Source organism: Brassica napus, chromosome C6, assembly GCF_020379485.1.
Source record: "Brassica napus cultivar Da-Ae chromosome C6, Da-Ae, whole genome shotgun sequence".
Lineage (NCBI taxonomy): Eukaryota > Viridiplantae > Streptophyta > Magnoliopsida > Brassicales > Brassicaceae > Brassica > Brassica napus.
This window is the reverse complement of record NC_063449.1, coordinates 12,460,714-12,478,977: the sequence shown is the minus strand read 5'-3', so window position 1 is coordinate 12,478,977 and position 18,264 is coordinate 12,460,714. Positions and strand designations below refer to the sequence as shown.

The 18,264-nt window shown below is 38.8% G+C and overlaps 2 protein-coding genes across 8 annotated transcripts; both read left to right on the top strand.

Annotated features, from left to right (window-relative positions):
• Nucleotides 1-5,270: 5,270 nt before the first annotated feature.
• On the top strand, nucleotides 5,271-6,755 carry BNAC06G07640D. Its single transcript, XM_013852487.3, has 5 exons — nucleotides 5,271-5,486; nucleotides 5,745-5,815; nucleotides 5,900-6,005; nucleotides 6,140-6,272; nucleotides 6,363-6,755. The coding sequence occupies exons 1-5, from the start codon at nucleotides 5,410-5,412 to the stop codon at nucleotides 6,525-6,527; spliced, it is 552 nt and encodes a 183-aa protein (XP_013707941.1). The 5' UTR covers nucleotides 5,271-5,409; the 3' UTR covers nucleotides 6,528-6,755.
• Nucleotides 6,756-7,108: 353 nt separating this feature from the next.
• LOC106411977 (phytolongin Phyl1.2) lies at nucleotides 7,109-11,629 on the top strand. 7 transcript variants are annotated; one of them, XM_013854577.3, is made up of 4 exons: nucleotides 7,109-7,685; nucleotides 7,758-7,840; nucleotides 8,301-11,186; nucleotides 11,302-11,517. In XM_013854577.3, exons 1-3 carry the CDS (start codon nucleotides 7,464-7,466, stop codon nucleotides 8,680-8,682), a joined length of 687 nt encoding a protein of 228 aa, XP_013710031.1. In that variant the 5' UTR covers nucleotides 7,109-7,463; the 3' UTR covers nucleotides 8,683-11,186; nucleotides 11,302-11,517. The 7 variants fall into 7 exon arrangements, with proteins under 7 accessions (XP_013710031.1, XP_022566370.1, XP_022566369.1 ...); XM_022710649.2 differs by lacking the exons at nucleotides 7,109-7,685; nucleotides 7,758-7,840 and having other exon boundaries at nucleotides 10,189-11,186; nucleotides 11,311-11,350; nucleotides 11,429-11,629; XM_022710648.2 differs by lacking the exons at nucleotides 7,109-7,685; nucleotides 7,758-7,840 and having other exon boundaries at nucleotides 10,189-11,186; nucleotides 11,311-11,350; nucleotides 11,420-11,629.
• Nucleotides 11,630-18,264: the final 6,635 nt, after the last annotated feature.

The following is an 18,264-nucleotide window of genomic DNA, read 5'->3' as shown; positions in this document are numbered from 1 at the left end:
ACAAATTTGCTCCACTTCTTTGACACACGCACTTGGTAGTCGAAAAACTGTTGTCCAGAAATTCACAATACTCATAAGAACTGAGTTTATCAATTGCAGTCTTCCTGCATAAGACAGAAACCTACACGTCCAGGTACCTATCCTATTCCTGATTTTCTCCAGTAGAGGAAGATAATCTTGTTTCCTCATGGCTTGAGTCATTAGAGGCAACCCCAAATATCTCACTGGAAGCTCACCAACAGCGAAAGGAAAATTCGTCAAGACACTACTTCTCTCAGCTTCTGCAACCCCCGCCATATATATTGTTGATTTCTCCAAACTTATGCTCAGCCCAGACCAGCTTTCAAACCTTTCAAATACAGAGAGAGCTCCTTTAATAGATCTTTTAGAACCTTCTACGAAGACCATTAGATCGTCTGCGAAACACAAGTGGGTGAGTGAAAGCTTTTTACATCCCGGGTGAAAGGCAAACTTCTTATCAGCCACTGTTCTATCAATCTTCACGTTCATGCACATCACAAAAAGGTAGGGAGATAATGAGCAACCCTGTCGAAGACCTTTAGAGCTTTGAAAGTAGCCTGCAAGATCTCCATTTACTTGAACAGAGAAGGATGGACTAGTAATGCAGAGCTTTATCCAATGCGTATGCAAACTTCTCCGGAAAACCCCAAACCTTCATACTTTTCAAGATGAATTACCACTGACAGAATCGAACGCTTTTGATATATCTATTTTCATTAGACATCTCGGAGTAATCTCTTCTTTATGGTAGCCTTTTACCAACTCAGAAGCAAGGAGAACATTTTCCATAAGAAGCCGACCTTGCACAAAAGCAGACTGTGACTCAGTAATTAAGCGAGGTAGAAGCTTCTTAAGTCTATTTCCCAGAATCTTTGAAACCACCTTGTAGATAACATTACAGCACGCAATAGGTCGATAGTCCTTCATCTCCATTGAATCCAACTTCTTGGGAATTAACGCAAGGATGGCAGAGTTGACACCTTTCGGCAAAAACCCATATCTGAAAACAGATTGAACCGCAATGATGAAGTCTTGAGATATTACCGGCCAGACTGTTTTGAAGAATTCACACGGGTATCCATCTGGACCTGGTGACTTGTTATTTGGCATTGCAAAGAGCACATTGCGAATCTCCTCCTCTGTCACTACTGCCTTCAATTGACTACACTCATCTGATGAGCAGCGAAATTTGAGCAGCTCATGTAACTCTTCCTCCGAAGCACCTCGATAGTTTGCAGGTCTATGATTAAGAAACTCAGCAAAAAAACTTTCAGCTTCTTGCTTTATCTTAGAATGTGTAGACACTACTCTTCCACTTCTGCATCTGATTTCTCTGATCATGTTCTGAGCTTGACGGGTTTTAATTGCTCTGTGAAAAGTCTTGTTATTCTTATCTCCCACATCTAGCCAATGCAACTTCGCTCTTTGTTTAAGAAAATCTTCCTCCAAGCTTGCAATATGTAACCACTTCCCATATGCATCTGCCTCCTCTTGAATTGCAACAGAACTTGGGTTCACTAATGTCTTGTTCTGCTTTTCACATAACACTTCAAACGCTTCCTTAGCCCTTTTGGTGAGGTTACCCAACTTATTTCTCCCCATCTCTCGAATCAACGGTGTTGGGGTCAAAAATGGTTATTTCGAAACCAACGGCTATGATTATTCCTTATTCACGGAATTCTCGCAAAACATTCACTGAAAGAAAGATCGGAAGTGAACGAACGAGCGAATCCCGCACAAAAGTCACTCGCCAGAGAGCTGAACCGTCATGCGGGTCAGCTCACCGGCGAGCTCAACCATCACGTCGGACAGCTCGCCGGCGGGCTGAACCGACGTGTGGTTATACTCGCCCGGCGAGGTCAACCATCAAGCCGGTCAGCTCACCGGCGAGCTGAACCGACGTGTGGTTGCACTCGCCCGGCGAGCTCAACCATCGTGCCGGTCAGCTCGCCGGCGAGCTGAACCGTCGCGTGGTTGTGCTCGCCAGCGAGTTCTGCCGTCACGCGAGTCGGCTCGCCCGGCGAGCTCGACCTGATCCCGGCCTGTCCAACTTACTTCGACTCCCGTATCTTCCGTATAGCTGTGATATCCGACCTTCGGGACCATATACTTCTCGTTTCGTTTTGATTAAAGTTATTCTCGAAGTTTTATGACCAAAACCGAGAAATCATATAAACGCCAAAAGGCCTAAGAACGGTCCGCAAGGATCCAGACTGGTCTAGAGGCCCATCTACGCTCTCAGAAGGGATTCGAGCCCATAAAAGTTATGACGGTTTGTCATGACTCGCAGAAATACGATAAATGCTAAGTTTCCAAAGATAAATGTAAAGATTCGAGGATAACTATCAAGATCGACGAAAAATGGAATATTCCCGAAAGAGATAGACTTGGGCCCGAAGGCGAAGGATGGGCCACCGACCTAGAGCGACTATATAAGGAGAGCAGGAGCAGAAGAAAAAGGGATCCGAGAATTTAGACTTAGAGAACTCCTGCTAGCTTAGAGAACTTAGGGCTTAGGTGGTTAGACTATCACGGCAAGGCTTAGGACGTCTTGGCTGCCTCTTGTCCTGTTGTTCCGATAGTTAGCATATCTCTACTCCTCTCGGAGAAATCTTGTATTCATACTATTCAATAAAACGCCTCTGAGCGATTATCTATCTTTTTATCGTTCTAAAGTGATTACGCAGAGAATTCAGACCTTCAAGGAAAAACGGGTTCACTCGGTTTTCTTCCATTATTATTTATTATAATCGACGGTGTGAATTTCGGTTCCCACAAACGGCTTTAATGTCTTTAGCTTCTTTGAGAATCTGTACATCGCAGAAGTTGAGTGATATAACCTCGCTGTGGAATTCCAATATCCTTGGATCATAGGTAGAAAATCAGGAAGACTTCCTATAGCGTTAACATACTTGAAAGGTTTCTTAATCTTTTCACCTGGAGGAAAGAGCTGAACTGTACAACGCATATGATCTGAACAACCTCCCGGTTCGAAAACAGAATATGCATTGCTGAACCTCTGAACCGCCTCCTCATTCAGTAGAACCCTATCCAGCTTCTTACAAATGATTCCATCTTCCCGCTTATTGCACCACGTATACTTTGGCCCTTGATAAGCCATATCAGTAAGCTGACAGTGCAAAACCAATCTCAGAAAATCTCTCATCCCATTAGAAACCCTTCTCATGTTATCAAATCTTGAACTCTCTCCACCATCCAATATTTCGTTAAAGTCTCCCATAATTAGCCAAGCTTTATCTTTGAAACAGGAAGAGCTATTGTGATGAACCAAGTCTTCCCACAACGCCTTCCTCTCCTCCTCTTAATTACTAGCATATATACAAGAATAATAAAATCCCTCTTCACCCTGCATCTCCACTGAGCAGGTTATTATATGATCTGACTTATATACAGAAGTCATACGAATCATATCTCTCCAAACTAACCAGATTCTTCCACCTCTACTGTCTTCATAATCTGTTATAGAAGACCAATCTCTAAACACTTTTTTAAGAATTTTCTCAGCTTTTCCTTCCTTCACTCTAGTCTCCAAAATGCAACCAAACTTCATCTCCCTATTATTTACCCAATCAGTTACCACGGAATGCTTCAAATCTTGATTAAATCCTCTAACATTCCAGAAGAAACTTGCCATGATTATAGATTACGTCTAGAGGACCTTTTACTCGTAGGCTGAACCTCTTGAGTTTTAGTCCTCTGAACTCTTCTACCTCCTTTTTGCATCACTGCCTTGTCCTTCTCTTTAACCTTCTGATCAAGAATCTAATCTTCCAGCATATCACCCTCTAGAATACTGACTATCTCAGATTCCTCATTTTCGATACCGTCATCCTCCTGAGTCTCAGTAATCTCACCTTCCTCCTCTTCGTCTACAGATAGAACAGAAAACTTGGAAGCAGAAATTTGAACTTTACTAGCATTTCTCACCGGTGTAGCATGAGCTCTGTCAATTTTATCAGGCGATACAAGTGACCAGCCATTTCCTTTCCTCTCTTCTGAGCCCTGACCAGAACTTCCCACTGCATCAGCTTTCTTTACCTCTGAATCTTCCTTTCTAATAGTACCAACCTCCATAGCTTGGACAGATTTCTCATGCACAGCAATACTTTTCTCTAGTTCTCCTACTATCTCCATTACCTTAGCTTTTGAACTCTCCTCATTTTTCTCTCTTTCTTCCAGCTTCTTCTCTCTTCTTTTCATCGCACAGACCATATCAGTGTACCCCCACTTCTCACAAAGGTTGCACATAGATGGTAGCCACGGGTAATGGAAAGCCGCCGTAAACTCCTTACCACCCCATGTGAAATCAATTTCCTTTGGTAAAGCTTTTGTTATGTCTACTTTGACAAAAACTTTAGCCTCGTCAAAGTTGGAACACGCAATTGTCTCAGGGTGCAGACGGACTGGATGCCCCACGGTACTCGTCATGAAACTTAGAGCCTCCCACGAGAACGTACTGAGCGGAATCTTCCTCAAATGAATCCACATCGGAATAGCTTCATCTTCATGTTTCTCCTCTTCAGCCTTTGGAGTCCACTTCTTCACAACCATCGGAACACCCGCAATATTTCACATCCCTCTTTTGATTACCTTCTCCCTAGCTTTCAAGTTCGATATCTTGAACCTCATCGTTTTAGCATCCACATCATACACCTCCACTTTAGAGCTAGAGTCACCATAGCTCCAGATCTTATTTACCACCATATGAACCTTAGCTATGTGAGGAGCGATATCCAGAAACTTCCCGACTAAAAATTCTTCCCAGAGAGGAGTTGAATCTGCAAAGATCTCGTCCGGAATCGTACCTTGTTCTTCCCATCCCTCGATTCGACTGCAACATCGTACTTCTTCAGAACTCTTTTATCTTTTGCGATCGACACCCAACTTGTTTCTGATTTCTTCAATTCAACATCCAACAGAACCTTCGGACCCTCCACATTCTCTGCAACCTTCAAGACCTCACGATCTCTCTCCGGCAGATCAGATGAGCTCGGCGGAGTAGCCGAATCCATCGGAAAAACTAGCTTCGTAATCGCCTCCAAAATCGCCTTATTTTTCGTCTTAAATTTTACAACCCAGTCTGCTAATTGCGAGGGGTCGACCCACTTTAGTTTTTGGATTCACAAAGACCCAATTACTAATCCAATAAAGGGCCATTATGATTTAACCCGTTTAGTTTTGGATTCATAAAGGCCCAAATTTTAATCCAATGAAGACAAATAAGAAACCAAAGACTGGTGGTTGCGTGAAGCGGTGGAGAGGAGGCACACAGGTTAAACAAGAGAAGCGGATTTGAGACTTTTGAGTTGTTCTTCAGGTTTTACTTACTGAGAACTTTATCAAATCTTTATCCGAAGAATAATCGTGATGGCGATCTCCAAAGTTAGATTGAAAGCTTGGTTCGATAAGAAAATCACCGAACCTCTTGTCCAGATCCTGCGCAGGTTTTGTTCTACTCTCTTCATATCATATGTTCCTCTCTTTGCAAGTTAACCTGTTGTATCCTCTCTTCATAAATCGTATCTTAGAGTTGGTTACTTGAGAGGTGGAATCAAAATAGATTACTTGATCAGTCTTTGGTTTCTTATTTGCTACAGTATAATACCAAATCGAACAGTTACGTTATATCTTGTGAAATAGTTAATGTTGTAAAGAAAGTAAACCAAGCTTTTGGTGTTTTTCCCTTTTTGGGGTTTCTTTAGAGGTGCTGAGCCAAAGCAGCTGTCTTTCTCTGCGGCACTGGGCGTTACCATTGGAGTATTTCCAATCTGTGGTGCGTTCTTCTACCCACTTCTCATTAGATAATTTATAGTGTTTGTGGTCTAAAAGTAGATGGGGTCTTTGCGGTATTTAATAGGTGTTACGGTGTTGCTGTGTGGGGTAGCTATTGCGTTGCTTGGATCTCTTTGTCATGCGCCAACTGTCATGTTGTTTAACTTCATTGCGACTCCTATTGAACTAAGGTAATCCTTCATAATCGCTCGCTACGGTCAATACAAAGAGAAGTTAAAGCACAGTTTTCTATTAGTTCTGAAAGTATCGAAGGGGGTTGTCCTTTTATGTGTAATTTTGGTTTACATGTTTTTCCACGTTGAAGTCTTATGGTGCCTTTCTTACGGCTTGGCGAAAAACTAACCGGTGGACCACATTTTCCTCTAACCTCCGATGCCCTAAAGAAGGTTTTCACAGGCCAAGCTTCCAGAGAAGTCTTTTTAAGCATTGGTAATGCGGTAAGGTTCTTCTACTGTTAAGCTAAGTGGTGCAGATTTTGGATATATCAATGAGAAGCTTCTTAAGCATGAACCTAATTATTTTTGCAGCTACTAGGGTGGCTCATAGCGACTCCATTTGTGATCGTTGGACTGTACATCCTGTTTCTACCATGTTTCAAAATCCTTGTCCGTAACTTCAGCTCTGTTTCTCGGACCGCAAAGTCACCCACCAGTATGCACTCAGACTTCAAGTCAAAGGAAAGGGTCGCTTAAGTCAACAGAGACCAAGAACCTCACATCTCCTCTACCGCTCTATCAATACTAAACACCAAGGTTCTTGGTTGTTTCCAAGAATCTTGAGCTTGTGTTGTGCTATGTTTATGTGATATGTTGTCTATATGTGAATCAATTATTAGACTAGAACTGAAATAGCTTTGTATTGATGATATAGGTACACGAACATGGGATGTCTGCCCATATAAAAATAAACCTTTAAACATCTTTTATGTTTTTGCAGATATAAGTATCGATAGAAAATATATTTTTGGCCCTTCAATTACTTATCATGGAAAAGCATTAAAATTTATGGGGCAAAAAATTGAACCTCCAACCCTTTGTAGGAAAGAATTGGACAAATACCAGTAGAATTAACTACACTTTGTTAAAAAAATTAGCCTTTAAAATACTTATATACATCAGGACTCCAAGCATGTGCTTAATCATTCTATAGTCGTGCTACCTGGATATAAGAAAACAAAAAAATCTGGTACGTGTCTCCATTTGGTGATGGCTTTGTGGGTAAGGGCCACAAAAGAAGAAGAATCTGTGGACTATGATCGGTGTAACGTTTTGCCTTTTCTTGTTTACATGGCTCACTCTAATCATCTCTTTATTGTCTGCCAAAACCTAAGGGAAAATTAACTAAAACTTTCTTAATCAGATCATTAATGCGCCTAATCCCTATTTTTATATCTAATCTTTTCCTCTTAATTAAGAATATTCTGACAAAAAATAAAAATAAAAATAAAAATAAAAATAAAAGATGAAGAAAGGAAACAGGCAGTTAGTTGCCTGCTGAATGCTTCGCCTGAAAACTCTGCCACATCACAAATCACATTATTGTTTTTTCATTTCCGATCTCCAATCTCCGCTTTCGTCACTCTCTTGTAACTTTTCGGACATTTAGTTGTTTGTCTATGTGTGTGTCTGATGTCTTCTTACAGCAATTCAAACCCGGAGAACTACAGTTCATCCAGCGGCGTGAACACGCCGGAGCTCAAACTATACCAAGCTTTTATCTTCTCCGTCCCAATCTGCTTCACTTTCATCATCCTCTTCGTATTCTACGTCATTTACCTCCGTCGTGGCAGCGCCGATTTGTCTTCCCTCGGAATGCGAACTACTTTCCTCCCCGGAAACTCCATCTCCACGGTACTCATATATACCTTCGTTTAATTGGAATTTAGTTCTGTAGTAACTGGCCGTGGGTTTTAACTTGAACAGGCTGAGTTAGGGTTAAGCAAAGAGCTGAGAGAGATGCTTCCCATTGTCGTCTTTAAAGAGAGCTTCTTTGTAATGGATTCACAGTGAGTTTCTTTTCCCTTCTCTATATTAATCCTTCTTTTTCATAAATTGGAACAATGGTAGTGATAGAACGTTTAAAAGGTTAGTTTAGTGAATTAAATAAATCTTCTTACAATGGGGGAAGAAAACAAAGATGATATATATTTACAATTGGGTCTATAGTGTTCTGTTTGGCTCAAATTGAATTCAGTTTGTTACTTGAATGGAGGTTGAAATGGGACAACAGTTGCTTCCATGATCTCAGATAATTGTAGGAGGTTATGGCTGTGGTATAGATTCTGGACAATTGTTGTATAATCTTAAATCTTATTTGGAAGAAAGAGAGATTTCAAGTCCTCATACTCCCTGATAGTCTGAAATAATTTGTTATCCCAAGTTGTGTAGATCATTGGACTTAAACCTTGTTACTGAGAGCCAAACTAGAACCAAGGAATAAACAGATTTGGAAATTTTGAATTACAGATGTTCAGTGTGCCTTGGTGACTATCAAGCAGATGAAAAACTTCAACAGATCCCGGCATGTGGACATACTTTTCACATGGACTGCATTGATCTTTGGCTCACCTCACATACCACTTGCCCTCTTTGCCGTCTCACTCTTATCCCGAACCAATCTCATCAAAGCCAAGAAGAAGATCCTCCTGTTCCCAGTCTTAGGACCCCTGATGGAGGAGTATCAAGTGACCCGGAACCTCAGCCAGACGACCACGGAAATGATGTCCAAGAGCAACAATGTGATCCAAATGAGAATGATCGAGATACAGAGAGCTCTAAAGAAACGCAAGAAGATGAACGAAACATCATCGGTACATCAAGTGGTGGTGGTAATTGTAAACTTGGTTAAAGATTTAGAGCTTGTGTTCAGTCCTTCATGTAACTGTAAAGTTTGTAACATTAGTGCGTTAGAGCTTGATTCATAGAAGCAGACACTTTGGTCTTGATGTTGGAATCAAACATTTGAAAAATGACCTCTCTTTCCACTAGGCCTGGGCCTTTTTACCTCGGACTGAAGCTCCGACCTTAGCACGAACCGTAAACTGATACTCATCTGATCTGTTATACAAAAAATCTCCGAACGGATTTTAAGAGCTTGGTACTTCGGGTTTGGGTAGAACCTGAACCAAAATCCGAATTAAAATCTGAAAATGTCCGAAATTAGTTAAATATGTTAATCATTATATAAATATTAAAGTAATTTAGATATTTCAGAGTATTTTAAAGATTTTTGTAATCTGTTTTATTTGTTATTTTTTGAATATCATTTAGTTAGTTTAGTAGTTTAACTAGTATATTTTGAATATTTTTGGTAACTTTTAAGTTTCAAAAAAAATATTTTTGGGCATTTTCAGACATTGGTTATAATTCGAACCGAACCGAACTGAAAAAAAGCTAGAAGAATCTGAACCGGAACCAATCCAAAAATTAGTAAAACCCGAATGGTCTTGATGTTGGAATCAAACATTTGAAAAATGAGCTTTCTTTCCACTAGGTCTGGGCCTTTTTACCTCAACCGTAAACTGATACTCATCCAATCTGCTATATAAAAAATCTCCGAATGGATTTTAAGAGCTTGGTACTTCGGGTTTGGGTACAACCTGAACCGAAATCCGAATTAAAATCGAAAAATATCCGAAATTAGTTAAATATGTTAATGATTATATAAATATTAAAGTAATTTAGAAATTTCAGGTCATTTTAAAGATTTTTGTAGTCTGCTTTATTTATTATTTTTAACTAGTATATTCTGAATATTTTTGGTAACTTTTAAGTTTAAAAAAAATATTTTTGGGCACTTTCGGACATTGGTTATAATTAGAACAAAACTGAATCCAAACTGAAAGATCCGAGTCAGAACCAATCCAAACATTAGTAAAACCTGAATGGAAGTTATAAATATAATATCAAAAATCCAAATCAACCCAACCGAATCCAACCACCATTTGAATTACTTTCCACAGAAACTTGACTCCTTATCATCTGTGTTGTTTGCTCAGCGCGCTAAAACAAAGAGTAATAGCATATGGTCTGTTACAAAAGATAACTAAATAATGAAATATTCAAAAAGGGTTTGATCTTAGCCATTGGCTACGGATAAGGCATATAAGAAAAAGCAGAGTCAAAGGTGGGTGAGAGAGAGAGACTAAATCAATCAAGAATTTAGGAGAGGGAGACGTGTTTCTGCTGATTCATCTTTAGGGCAAATTTATCAGGGATAATTAGGGAGTTTATTACAAGAACACAAAAGTCTAGTAACAAAAAGCTCAGGTTAAGAATCGATTATTGTTGGAGTTTTATATTGTTCACGGACCCCGCTGATATACAGAGGCCCGAAATTGGTATAAATTTTTTTTTTTTTAAATAAAAAAAAAATAGATTTTATGGGATAAACATGGCCTAAGGGCCGAGAACAAAGCTTGTATTGTCCTCTGTCTGCTTTCTCTTTCTCTCCCTTGTTTGGTCCTAACAAAGATTCCTTTCCTTGTCTCTCGGCAAAGATAAAGGATCTTTAAACTTGTGTCATCTCGTTGCTGTAATCTCAGAGAGATCTTGCGGCTGCCCTAATCGAAAATGTGTTCAACAGTTCACTACTGTTGTGTCTCAAGAGGCAATCAGATTCTGTACGGTTACAACAATGGCGGAGACCACCACCGTAACGAAAGTCTCGCTGCCTTGTGTTTAGAAAAGACTCCGCCTTTCCACAAGTGGTACTTCGAAACCATAAGTAAGAGGACCTTTGGGTTCTTGATTGAAGAAGATGGGCTCGTGTATTTCGCCATTGTTGATGAGGTTTTCAAGAGATCTAGCGTTCTTGAGTTTCTTGAGAATCTAAAGGATGAGTTAAAGAAAGCAGATAAGAAGAATTCAAGAGGAAGTTTCTCCGGGAGTATCAGTTTTAACAATGTTCAAGACCAGCTTGTTCGAAGACTCATAGCTTCGTTAGAGCGTGTTGCTGAGACTAATCATCTCACTTGTCTCCCCTTATCATCACCTTCCATTGATGGTGCTGAACAGAGCGATGTGGCTATTTCCACGAAAGCCCCGCTTCTGGGAAGATCCAACAAGCAAGAGAAGAAGAAGAAAGGGAAAGATCATGTGAACACATTGAGAGGCGTTGAGGTAGAGGAACAACGGAAATCTACTGATAGAGGAAACGTTACTGAGAGTTCTAATGCCTCATCTGCAGCAGCAGCAGCAGCAACATATGTTCCAAGAAGGGATCGATCTAGTGGCTCGCAGAGCATTGAAAAGAAGTGGCGGCGTCAAGTGAAGATTGTTCTTGTCATTGATGCAGCTATTTGTTTGACTCTACTTGGTGTTTGGTTGGCCATTTGTCAGGGCATTCAGTGTGTACGTTCTTGATTAACAAGCCCTCTTCTCCTCTAAGTTCTTACTTTCACCTTGATTGATTGGTCTATTATTATTCTTTCTCATATGTATTTCCTTTTCTGTAATTCTGATATAGAGACTGCAGTTGACATACTCCGCAGAACTGTTGATTGTATATCTACTAGGTAAGAGGCTCAAGTTTCCACCTGGGTTTGTGTATGTATGATTTCTTGAATTGTGTTCATATGATTTAGTGAAAGCAGGTTAATTCTGTGTGATTGAGCTGCGGCCTTCTTTGTTCCTGGCTCTACATTTGTTGATGTGAATGGACAAAATTTGTGTGTTTGGATCACGGGTATAATGCCTTATTTCAGAACTGTGTTCTCTGTTCTGCCAGATGATATTTAGTAATACCTCTTCACAACATAAAGATATGAATGTTAAGTAATAAATGTTATGAGACATTGTCACAAGTTAATAGAAGAGGATTATATTACTTCCTATCAAGTGAAATATTGCAATCATACTATTTCAATGAAGATTTTGTTTTCTTACATAGAACCAGAATCACACACTTGCAAGAAAACAACAAATACATAAAAATAGTCTTCAGAGTTTATTTTTGTCTTGAAGACATAGAGGATAAAGTAAAAGAGAAATAAGAAAGTGATAAGTACACCTCACCTGAATCCTAACCATGGTTGGTTGGTCAACTGTTTTAGTTGATGTTAAGAGAAGAACCTAAAGGCAACCAAAATATCTCCCCAAGAAGCAAAAAAAAAATCATGCAAATGCAATGACCTCACAGTCCATCGGGAGTGTTGAGAATATGAATCTAAATCTTGAATCTTGAACATCATCTTAATCTAAAGTTTGTTTCAAGTGTGGCTATAACTCCTGAGCTTAGTCACGGAGAATTTTCATGGATGTCACAAACACCATTCTTTCCTTTCTCCTCAAAGGAAGTTTGTGTTCCTTTCTTTCAGTTATAGCTTTCTAGATAAAGACATTTCCTAAAGAACATGGCCCTACACCTAATAACCCAAAGACTACACATTGAAATGAATATTGCGGGAAGTAGTGAGAACACCTTTGAACACACTACTTCAAACGCTTCCAGGTGGTGGCATTTCACTTCTTGAGCCTTTCCCGGGAAATCCTTTCCTTTTTCTTGTTGATCAGCCAAACCCTAAGATTTTGAAGTTGAAAAGATGAGTGATGCGTATGACTATGGTTCAAGTTAAACCCCTATGTGAGACTTAACTGGAACTTGCAATACCCAAACTCCAAACTATGGTTTCTTGCCAATAAAACCAATTATTGAGATAAAAAACCACTGAAAACTGTATAATTGTTATAAACCATTTAGTGATCGACCCATTTATCAGCCCGTGTAGCAAGACGGGCCAAGCTCATCCGCAGGATCATACTGGCGCTTATCTACTCTTGTGTTTATCCACATTATAGTTGGTGTTTATCTTACGTATTGCTAGTAATTATCTAGTTAAGGATAAGTACGATCTCATGTCGATCCAGTACTTAGACCGTCATTACCATATGTATATAAAGACCAGTTGGTTGACCTAATAATACACACAAGTTCTCCTCTTCATTCACAACACGTTATCAGCACGATAGACTCCAAAAACCTGAGACAAAACCTAACCTAAAATCCGTCACACATAAACCCTAATCCAGGCGTAACTTAAAATCAATCTATCTCTCAAACCCCGAGGAACCAGACGACGAGCCACATATCAAATTGAAGCTCTGGACAAGAAGAATCTATCAGCGAAAACCGTTCGTCAATCCGAACTCAGACGCGCCCACACTCGCAGAAACAATAGACGGCGCCGCCTTGGTCTTTTGGAACCCTAATCCCGAAGAACCCTAATTCGTTCTTGATTCCGTTCCAGCAAGCATTACCGCCTCAGCTTCATCCCGATCTCAGCTCAGACGAACCCTTGAACTCAATCCCGTCTCGCGTTCCCGTCACTACCTCAGCTCGATCCGACGATCAGCCTCAACCCGTTCGCGAGAGACAACCAAGGCGATCGCGACCTAACAAACCTAACCCGATTGCATCCTCTCAGCTCGCGATCCCAAAGCAGCCAGCTCGCATCCGTTCGAGGTTCATCTTGGTGGTCCGGTTTCTACAATCTGCAAAACAAAGGTAATCCTAATTCTGAGAACATGAATTGAACATGGTTGTTTTGTAAAGATTGAAACCCTAAAATCAGAACTCTAAAGATGAAAGCCATAGGGAAAATAGATCAAACCCTAAAGAGTAAATTGGAGCTCGAATAAGTCCGATCCCCTAAACCATAATTCGAGATTGAGCCATTGATCAATTAAAATCAAAGTCTTAATGATTTTGAATCTCAAATCAAATCCCCTTGATCAAAGATCAAAGTTTTTCGAAATCTCCTAAAAAACCTAATTTTGGAAAATCGGTTTTAAATTGTTTGATTTAAACTTTGATTGTTTGATCACCTAGAGCTATTGATAAGATTGTTTAAATTCGAATCTAAATCACTCAAACTGAAACCCTAAGAGTTTAAATCGGTTTTAAAATGTCTTTGTTTGATGATTGATGATCTGAGATGTTAGGATTGATAAATTGATTAATAGATCTAATCTCAAGATTCGAAATCCTTAAGGCCTAGAAACCCTTAATCTTGATTGATATTCCTAAAGGCCTTGAAACCTTAAATCTCTCATTACTTAAAACCTGAAAGATTGATTTAAAGAATTTACATATTGAATGAGAGTTAGGTTGCTAGATTATTTGATTGATATGGATCGTGTGGCATTGTGTTTTTGTTATCAATCATACCGAATGGCCGTGAGGCATAATGCATTGGTTCATACATGCGGCCTTGTGCCCTTGATTGAGATTAAAGCCGTAAGGCCTAAGCATCACAAAACATGAGTCGTGTAGCCTAAAGTATTATAGATAGACTTATGAAATCATATGCACTAATTATTTGAATTGGTTGCAAGAATTCTAAATCATGAATTTATTAATGATTTCAGATGTCGAGATTTGAGCCTTCGGATTATGCTGCCCTAGATATCTCTGGAGATAATTATCCAGAATGGGAAATGAACACTTCAATTTCCCTGAAGAGGACTCGGGAAATGTATCATTGAAAGAAATGATGAAGTTGAAAGTGAAAAGCATAGAGCCATAACAATTATGCGCTATCATCTCACTGAGGAACTGAGAAATAAGTACGAAAGTATTGAGGATCCTTATGATCTTTGGATAAAACTAAAATCCATATACTCAATGGAATTATGGCGAAAGGCCATGAATGATTGGAAGATACTCAGGTTCCAGGATTTTAAATCCATGGAAGAATACAATTCTGCTCTAATGAAAATCGCCCATAGTCTTGAACTATGTGATGAAGTGGTTACAAATAATGATCTACTGTATAAAACATATTCCACATTCAATCCAAAGGATCGGTTGCTATCATATACAGCTAAAGGTTTCAAACCTATAATGACCTATTGTCATACCTATTGGCCACTGAGCAAAGAAAGCAGAAAATTAAAGATACCATTGACTGATTTGAGAAACTTCAGAAAAGATGCATTGAGGAACAAAACAGTGAGATGAGATATCCTGAGGCATTGGATCAGGATGAATCCAAGAAAGCCGTGTGGAGTAATATAGATTGTGAGGCCGAATTATACATTGACTAAAAGAAAGATCTCGACATGATAATTTTATTTTAAGTCTATGATTTTGTGATTTGCTTTTGACCTACTTGATGATTCACGATTTTGTTTTTATATATTATCTTGCTTGGTCTTGCTTGATGATTCTTGATTAAATAACAAATAAAACCTTAATAAAACGATAATCAGTCCACTGATAGTTGATTTCATGCATGGTTTAACTTTACCTTGATTGTATAGGTTTAACTTTACCTTCCTGCAATCACATAAAATCAATTGTTGGGTGTAGACTAATGAGTCAGTTCACTGATAGATTGATTTCTCGCATAGATTTAACTTCATCTTGATTGTGTAGGTTCAACTTTACCTTCCTACAATCACTTGAAATCAATTAATTGGTACTGACAATGGCAAAAGACACGACATTATTCAGACCCATTGAGTTATAAAGATTTAAAAAAAAAAATTCAATGTTTTCTACATTGAACCAGTGAGCAAAGAAAATACGATTCCTTTCAGATTTTTGAAAAATCGCCTAAAAGCATTATGAATGCCTATACCCATATTTTCTACTGATTTATTCTATGCTAAGGATCAGTATGAAAGAGGCATAAAGCCATGGTAACCAGTATGGTTCACCACGAAATAAACACTTATGGCATGACCAGATTAGCCATCTTGATCCAAAACATGATGAAAAATTAATTAAGGCACAAAAGTGATCCCATAAAATCTCACAATGTGTTATAAGTACACAAAAGGGAAAATCACTAAAATAATTAAGGCTCCACTGTCCTAAGCACTACGAAATTATGAGTATGTTCATGAGGGGGAGAGAGGACTAAAACCCACAGTCCATGATCATATCATAAATTCGGATTCCATGGTTTACAACCATAATATACACGGCTGGAAAGCTTTAAAGCTCTCACTAATGGTACATCACCCACGTCCAGCCTAAAGCTTAAGGACATTATGTATATAAATATTGATTTACATCAGGCCATACATGTAAGCATAGACATTCCCACCTCTGAATGATTAAGGGTCATAAACCAGACATATACACAAACCATCTTAAGAAAATACGAATATTCCACCACATATATGTGTGTCATTTAAGATGGAACCTCAGATGAGGATTGAGAATATATATTAGATAAATAAGACTTCCTCCACGAAACTATAATGTATCTTGTGCCAAACATGGATGATTTAATCAAGTGGCCAAGAACACAGATTACAAAAGATAGTAATCTGATTATCCAACTTTGAAAGGAGAAAGTTATCAGGCTGATAAAGAGTAAAGAGTAAAAGAGAAATATAATGGTATCAACCATAGTTGTCTTGGCAAGATCCTCAGACCAAAGATTATGATCTAGACGTTCTAAAAGAATATGATCAAAAGATATAAAAGCTAGCAGATATATATGTCAGACACACTGACCCGAAAAGAAAAAAAATGACTATGTCATACCAGCTTAAGCACCACGAATTTGATGTTTAAGAGACACAATCAAGTTGCTACAATTTCTATTAGAGATAGACAAATAAGTTCCAAATAATAAGGAACCTCGGAAAGTAATCAAAGGTGCTCAGAATCGTACAAATCCGAGTTCATAAGAGAAACCAGTTCAGACAGAGAAACCAGTTCAGACAGAGAAATAAGGTTGCGCAACCACACATCTAAGGTACCAGACCATGTAGTTTGGGATGCCAAACAGCAAGGTATAAAGGTCTTGGATAATAAGATCTCAAAATCTAATTAGATCATGTCTGGAACAGTATGAAACTAAAGATAAAGAGTGTTAACACCAAAGATGTATTTACATACATAAGAGCTCATAAAAGATTGTAGGACTTGGAATTTGAAGGATATAACCTGAGGATCATGAACCCACGTATAGTACTCATAAAACCTATATAGGGACGTGGGGTGTTCAAAGAATTCAAAGTAATTATAAGACAGATGGGCGTAGTAACCATATACATACAGAAAAGCCATCTAAGAAAGAAACCAGTGAATGGATCTTGTGAGATAAGAAATTCCGTGAGATTAAAGGACATGACCACATGGTATAGTGTGTCCATGTTCCTTCTAAATAACGTTCAAGTATAGCTTGATTACACAAGGATACTCACAAGGACCAAGGAACAATTTATAAAGAGATATGCTCCTATATGGTGGATGCTACTACAGAAAATCAAGTTTGATTTTGTCTGGATATTTACTAAAGAAATAATGGTGTAGTAAGCAGCAAATGGATCACTGGATAAAGGTATCAACGTACCATAGAAATATGAGAAAGAAATTCTCATAGAACAAGCTTTGTTCCTAAGTTGTTTATGGATTGTAATATACAGCAGCTGTAAGTAATATGAAAGACTAAGTATTTACTTAGTGCAGTCAGTCCATACAGAAAATATTATAATTCCTTGTGATCATAATAAAGACCAACTGAGAGAAAAAGGTTTAATGGTTCAAAGGTTCAATGATACAAGTTATCGATTGATTAAACAGGCTATGTTTTACATATGGAAAGTCTGTAGAAAAATCATAGCCGTGTGTGTGTGTATGATTAAGTCAGCACGCCTAAGTGAGAACCATAAACCAGGATAGTGACCAGAAGGATGTCTGGTCGTGGCTTAATGATTATAAGCATTGCTAAAGCAAGAAAAGATCGATAACCATGTACAAAGGACATGAGTGTATGACTGCAAATTCATTGTGTGATGAGTTTCATTGCAGCAAATAATTATTGATGGTATGACCTTAGACACTCATGATTATGAACGAATGTAGACAAGGTCTATAGCTCAACATGGATCGACAAAAAAAATAAAGAATGATTGGTTACAATGGATAAAGCCATTGGCACATACGAAGAGATATAAGTCCGAATGAACGAAAGATTTGAAGTAAAGTTGTTCGTATGTGTTCTGGGTCTATGACTCAATATATATTGAATGTCCACATTTTTGGAAAGCCATATAACCAAAGAGAATCCGTGGGACATGAAAAAGGACCTGCAAGTAAAGTTTTATTGCAGATTATAAAGTCCATCCGAGCACCGTTTGAAGCACCATCAGTTCAACCAAGACATGGAGTGATCAGCAGCAAAGATGTACATCCTGACCACATCTTAATGGAGTTCCAAAAGACATACCAACGTCCAAGACTTACAAGTTCATTCAAGGAGAATCCAGCTGATCATCTTCACCAAGTCATAGGCAACTTCAACGTTCAAGAAGACTCGGATACCAGATGGGAATGCGTCTACTACAGTGATGCATTCATCAGGGGGAGTTCATGTGTTGTACTCTTTTTCCTGTCTTGTTTTCCCTTTTACCACATTGGGTTTTGGGTTTGTCAAGAGAGGTTTTAATGAGGCAACATCCAAAGCATGAA